At 49.1% G+C, this 6,077-nt stretch overlaps 1 protein-coding gene across 3 annotated transcripts in view; it reads left to right on the forward strand.

Annotated features, from left to right (window-relative positions):
* FLI1 (Fli-1 proto-oncogene, ETS transcription factor) overlaps positions 1 to 6,077 on the forward strand; it is a 79,245-nt gene that overhangs the window by 6,771 nt on the left and 66,397 nt on the right. The window contains exon 1 of one of the 3 annotated variants that reach the window (XM_010723584.3): positions 5,581 to 6,018. The exons of the other annotated variants lie outside the window; for them this stretch is intronic. Within the exon in view, the coding sequence (XP_010721886.1) occupies positions 6,001 to 6,018 (18 nt within the window). The 5' untranslated portion in view covers positions 5,581 to 6,000. Of the gene's footprint in view, positions 1 to 5,580; positions 6,019 to 6,077 lie in introns of those variants that run through there. 3 annotated transcript variants of the gene reach the window in all.

Below are 6,077 nucleotides of genomic sequence, written 5' to 3' on the forward strand. Positions count from 1 at the left end.
AGAAGAGTTTTATTTTCCTTTTCTTTTTCCTCTCTTGAAGGACAAAACAGTGGGATTTTCTTTGGACAAAGCAATGCAAAGGCTACTGACAAACCTGGCACGGACGCTCTTTCTCCTACAGAAAACAACAGCAGCCAGAGGCTGCTCCGGGCACAGGTTGTGTGGAAAGAATATCTTAGTATTTATTATTATGATTATTATTTTTTCAACAGATACCTTGCGGCAGAAAAGATAGCTAAGGATCCAGCCGAGGGATTGTTAGCCTGGCTGCATCCCACAGGCGCTCAGGGACACACGGATGCTGGAAACGCAGCTGCGGAGAGCGGGCAGAGACCTGCAGCACTCACTTAAGGACAGCTAGAGAAGCTGTGCCCCGCAGACAAGGGGAAAATCAGACTTCATGGACTTTTTTTTCTCGTAGTTCAAGCAATGTTGTTCCTACCGAGACCATCCTTACCCAGTTCTGCCTTTCTTCTTTCTTTCTTTTTTTTTTTTTTTTCCTCCTCTGCAATTCACGGTGTCCCGCAGAATTTCTGGTCCTCGCATCTGGTGGGAGGACCCCATCAGGACCCAGAGAGGTTACAGCAGCTTTGTGCCGACAAAGGGCAGGGTGGGCAGTTGCGGGTATGGGCTTCCATCAGTTCCTACGTCATTCTCACACGGAGTGATGGTTGATCTGTGTGTGCACCGAATCGTTCTCATTTTGAGGCAGTAACGCCTTGTTAGACTTCAGCAGTGCATCCCGACAGCTTGCTGCTTAAGGGTATAGCTCTCGTTTGCAGCCGCTTCTCTGTTTTAAAGAGACAAAATCCCCTTCCATTTCCCGGTGCCCAGAAAATCCTGCCTGTTTTTTTACCCGTGCTGAAGGCAAGCGCTGCGTGGGGAAAGGCTGGCATTGCCTCCCTCCCTCTTTACTTTGAAGATATTGTTTGGATTTCAATAGAAATTGTAGGAGAAACGTCGTTTCTCCTGGAAATGTGGCATGCTGAGACTTTCTAAAATGAATCACACTCGGGCACAGGGGACAAGATTTTACACTCAGTGACTCCGTCCCCTCCGAATACCAGCATTTAAGCAGCCGAATCCTTCCTTAGCTCTGCGACCTTCTAATGGCTCTGTTTTTATCACGATTTACAGAAAAAAGACCCCCATGAATATGTTGGAACCAGTGGGTTTTGTATTCCAGCCTCCCATATGCATTTCCAGCCCTACGTGGCGAGAAAGGGGAGCAAAATGGGAAGAAAAAGTGAATGCTGAAGGGGAAAAATGCTTAAAATCTTTCCTGCAAATCTCCAAATATATGAAGTCTGAGGAACAAATTCAAAGCAGGCACAGATGCCTGAAGAGAAGTTAGAGAGAAATATTCTGTTCCATTCAAGCGCATCAAGGGTCTAGCTGGAGTCTTGTTTGGCTAAGGTCAGACGAGACTGGGTTCTCCAATAAAAATAAATCTCAAATTAATTATGGCCTCAAGCGAGGGGCCAGACCTTTGGAGCTGGTGCGCTGCCGTCTGTTTTTGTGGCCTTCGGTATTTTTGTTTTTTGTGCTCAGCTTTTCAATAATTGCGGGATGGGGGAGGAAGGGAGGGCGGGGGCTGTTTTATTGGGACATGGAGCTCAAATAAAACCAGCCAGGACGCTGCTTGCCCACTCTCCGCGTAATTGCAATGCAGCTTCAAAGCCACTGCGTCTTCTCCACGCTACTTTTAAGACATTATGTTTTACATAGCGCTGATTAGCAGTGAGTAACTTTCTGGGTTCAAGTTCCCAAATCCCGTGGGCTGTTCCTGTGGACAGAGAGGGACCCGATCCGTGTGCTGTAGGACTAGAAAACTCTACTGCACCCTCTTTATTGCTTTTGCTAAAAAGCCCAATTAGTTTAAAGTGGGATTCGTTTCTGGGGATCAAACCCCAGAGCTGTAGTTGGGGCTTTTTGCTTGTAAGAATGTGGGTTTAGAAAACAAACAAAACACGTTGCGTTTTTCATTCTGCGATGAAGCCAGAGGGAACTGAGAGAGGAAATTTCAAACATTGGCTGAAGCTGGTGGAGCCTTTCCCTCCGGCAAGGACTGCGGCAGAATAGGCGCTGGCCTGCGAATACAGCCCGGGGCAAAGGAGGATGGTAAACATCGTAAATGCTTTTCTAGAGGACGGTATATTTAGAAAGTTTTATATGTATTCAATATATCCAGCGCAGGGAACTCAGACACGTGTACCGAGTTAGTTAAGAACCAGAGGTGGTCACGGCCACTGTGGGCTCCGAGCGGCGGCCGCTCCCCGGCCGTGTCCTGGTCACAGCCCCGGGCTGCGGGATGGGCACAGCTCAGCTGATGCTGCTGGGACACGAGGGGGTGAAAGGAACCAATCCCCTTTCGTCATCCGAAAAGAGCGTTTCCAACCTGAGGCCCGGGAAGATTTTCTTTATGTTTATTCCGCCTGTGGAATAACTAGATGGTTTTAATTATTAAATGATGACCACTAATCTCGCGTGAATTAGGGAGCCGTATCTTTGAGGCTCTGCCCTCCCGCGAAGGACTGGCGTTGGACTACACGTGAGGGTTTCTCCTTTCGTACTGGATGTGAGATAATCTCGGACTGCCCCCAGTGTGTCCTCATGTACCAAACCGGCATTTTTACCTCCGTGTGTGGCTTCAGCCTGTAGCTTGATTGTAAGGACGAACGGAGGAGGTGGGGACACGCCAAGCACTTGAGATCAATATTGAAACAATTAAAACCATCGGACGAGAGTTTCGTTTTATTCATAAGAGCAGTTAAAAAATAATAATCGAGGAGCAACTGATTTCTACCAGCCTGTCCCAGTGCAAGCATTTGCAATCTTCCGCGGTTGCCAAGATCAAATGATTTTCCAGATGTCTGCTGGTAACCACATTAAACAGATCATCGTTCCTTTACTGGATATACGTACGTGTATCCGAGAGCGGAGCGGCACACCCAGCGCACCGCTCACCTCGCGATGCAAAGCCCGGCGCATGGAGCCGGTGGATGTTCCAGCCTGTTCCTAAAGTCTGAGATAACTCCAAGGGATTCTTACTTTTTTTTTTTTTTTCCCCCACGGGAGTGGGAGATTAAGCGAATTGTTATGTTGTTTGGGGGGAAAGGAGTAGATCGTTCTGCTTGTCCGTTATAATAGTTAGCAACTTCGCTCGTTATCTTATCTGATGAGTCCAACCTGGGTGACCCGAACGTGCTGCGTTTTGAATCGCCCTCAGACATGCAAAATAAGCCCTGAGTGTCACGGGGCCCTTCTGGCAATAAAATGCAGAGTCGTGCTCCTAAATTAGCTCTAGGTGGGACGGCAGGGGATGCTTGACATCTGCCCGTCTTTGGGAGCGCTGGGGAGCTGCTGCGAGGGCTGGGCTGGTTTATCTCAGCAGCCCGGCGTTATGGACATGTAGGACTCCTCTCCAACACTCTGGTCCCGTTTTCAGGTAATTTCTCGATGAAGCCTTGAGCTCCGTGAGGTCCGTGGATGAGATGCTCCTTCCACGGTATTTCCCCCCTTCCTTTCGCAGTCAAGATCCCTCCCGCACCCCTCAGCTCTGCTGTTTTTTGGGGCTGGTGGAGAGTGTTGTCTAGAGAGGAAACCATTTGGGTTTTGAAAGGATGCGTTTCACTCTTCCCTTTAACCTCTGGTTTTCTGGTTGCAGCAGCCATGCGGTAAGGCTGAAGGGGGAGTGGAGAAGAGTGTAGCTGGAGGGTTGGAGGGGAGGGAAGAAAGACAAAAAGAGTAATGAGGCAAGCAAAGGGTTAACAGCGATTTCTTTTAATTGAACTCCAGTTCTTGTGGCCCTAGGCAAGGGGGGACCTGACCCCGCTAGCAGCATCCAGATGTGCTGCTCTCCGGGGACCCCAGCGCAGCCCCCTGGATTGTAAAGCAGACAGGGGAGGACGGGGGTGGGGGGCGGCCAGGCTGTCCCCTCTGCCCCTCCGCCTTCACCTCCTGCTTGCAGGCGGCCTCAGTCGCCGGCAAGCGGGAAGGCAAAGCTTCAGGTCTGGTCACGTTCAGCCCCGTGTCTGCATCTGAACTCCCAAATTGTAGCTGAATTGATGAGACTAATTTCAGAGGAGGGGGGAGGGAGGGGAGGGAGGGGCAAGAGGAATCTACAGCTCACTCCTGCCAGCTTCGGGCTCGGAGAAATAAAGTATTAATAAGGCATCTCTGCAGCAGCCGAGTAGAAACACTAGTGGCATTATTGCATTTCTCTTTTGGAAAGGGCGGGTGCAGAATAACTTTGGATATATTTTGATCCCCCCTGCTCCCCGTGGTTGGACTAAGGACAGGGGAAACAAAAAGACTGGACACAGCTGGCACTGGATAAGGTAATGCCCTCCACCGAGAGATCTGACGTTCAGGAGCGTCCTCCTGCCTTGTCATTTTCTTTCTTGGCTCTTCTCGGGCTGCAGCAGTTTGCAGAAGTGGGGAGCACAGGACGCCCAAAGCGTTGCATGATGTGTTCCGCTGGTGGCTGCCTGTTATTTCTGCAAGGGGAGGGGTGGGAAGTGGAGCTGGACAGGCGCGTATTGTCTCCTTTCTTCGGCTCCTTCGGAGGCTTTCAGCCTTGCCCAGAAAAAGGAAAGCGCGTTTCTTTTGGAGCGATCGCTCCCGTTTGAATGAAAGAGAGTTGCATGTCAGGAGCTCACCATTCGAAAGCGGGATTTAAAGGCTGGTGTTCTGATTTGGTTTTATTGCAATGCTTGTACTGACTCAAAACTTCAGCTAATCTGTCAATTACTGTAAATTTTTGTCTTTTTTTCTGTCTTTTTTTTTAGTTTGTATGTATGTTTTTTTTCCATCTGAGTGGGATTTTAACAGCTTAGCAAGAAGGTTGCACCGGGAAAGGAGGCTGGGAAAGGTGCTCCCAGCCCCCGGAGTGTAATGGATGGGTTGCCATTGATCTTAGGACCTTTACTTGGGAGCCCAATGTCTCAGCCCTCGAAACGACTGGGAGTGAGGGAGATAGGGGTGAAAGTGGAAAAAGAGCTTCCACTTTCCCGCAGCCCCATTTCCAGAGCGTTTAATTATTGGAGCCGTTTGTCTGCTCTGCATTATTTCACTCAGTGCTCCCTCCTGGCAAGGACCGGACCCCATCTCACACTCCTTGCGGGGAACCCTGCCTGGGACAGGCATGAGCAGGGCCACAGAACGTTTTAATACGTTGTGATCATCAGGCATTACTTTTCCTTCCTTCCTTCCTTCCTTCCTTCCTTCCTTCCTTCCTTCCTCCCTTTCTCTCTCTCTCTTCCTTTCTCTCTCTCTTTCTCTCTCTCTCTTTTTTCTCCCTTTCCCTCTTTCCTTGCTTTTTTCTTTTTTCCCTCTCTCTCCCTGCATGCTCCAACTGCGTTGTATTTACGGTTTTCTCCCCTTACTTTTTCGCCTATGACTGGAAAACGCATTAATAAAAAAATCTGTGGGAAGAGACGGAAATTCAATGAGTCAGGCAGAAGCTGCTCCAGCCAAAAAAAAAAAAAAAAAGGCAAAAAACATGTTAAACTAAACTGTGGGATGACACACAGTGCTCGCTAATATGGTCTGGGGTGCAAGGCAAAGTCTTCGTTGGACTGGCTGGACTATGACCAACTATTAACTAGGTAGCTATTGTTCTGCCCCTTCTTATCTAAATGGAGCAAATATCCTGTATGTAAAAAATATATATTTTGATCAAGAAGGCAGGACCAGAGACGAAAGTTTCCTCCTCGAGTGACTTCACTTCCCAAAACTAGCAGAAAAAAACGTTTCATCCGGTTAACTGTCTCTTTTTCGCTCTGCTGCAACAACCAAAGTTAAAAAAAGAGCGGCAGAGAGAGCGAGGGAGGGAGAGGGAGAGAGAAGGCGAGGGGATAAGCGGAGGAAAGCAAAATCCCTGGAAAGACAGAAAGAAAAGTGAAAGAGAGACGGATAAAAACTTCGGGAGGCTTCAGCTGCAGGCTAAACCGGGTCAATGTGTGGAATATTGCTGGTACCGGCTGGAAGTTATTCTAGATGGACGGCACTATTAAGGTAAGGGCGGGAGGGGACGGGGACCCCCGGCAGAGCGGCGCGGCACGGAGGGCTCCGTG

This window comes from Meleagris gallopavo, chromosome 26 (genome assembly GCF_000146605.3).
Source record: "Meleagris gallopavo isolate NT-WF06-2002-E0010 breed Aviagen turkey brand Nicholas breeding stock chromosome 26, Turkey_5.1, whole genome shotgun sequence".
Lineage (NCBI taxonomy): Eukaryota > Metazoa > Chordata > Aves > Galliformes > Phasianidae > Meleagris > Meleagris gallopavo.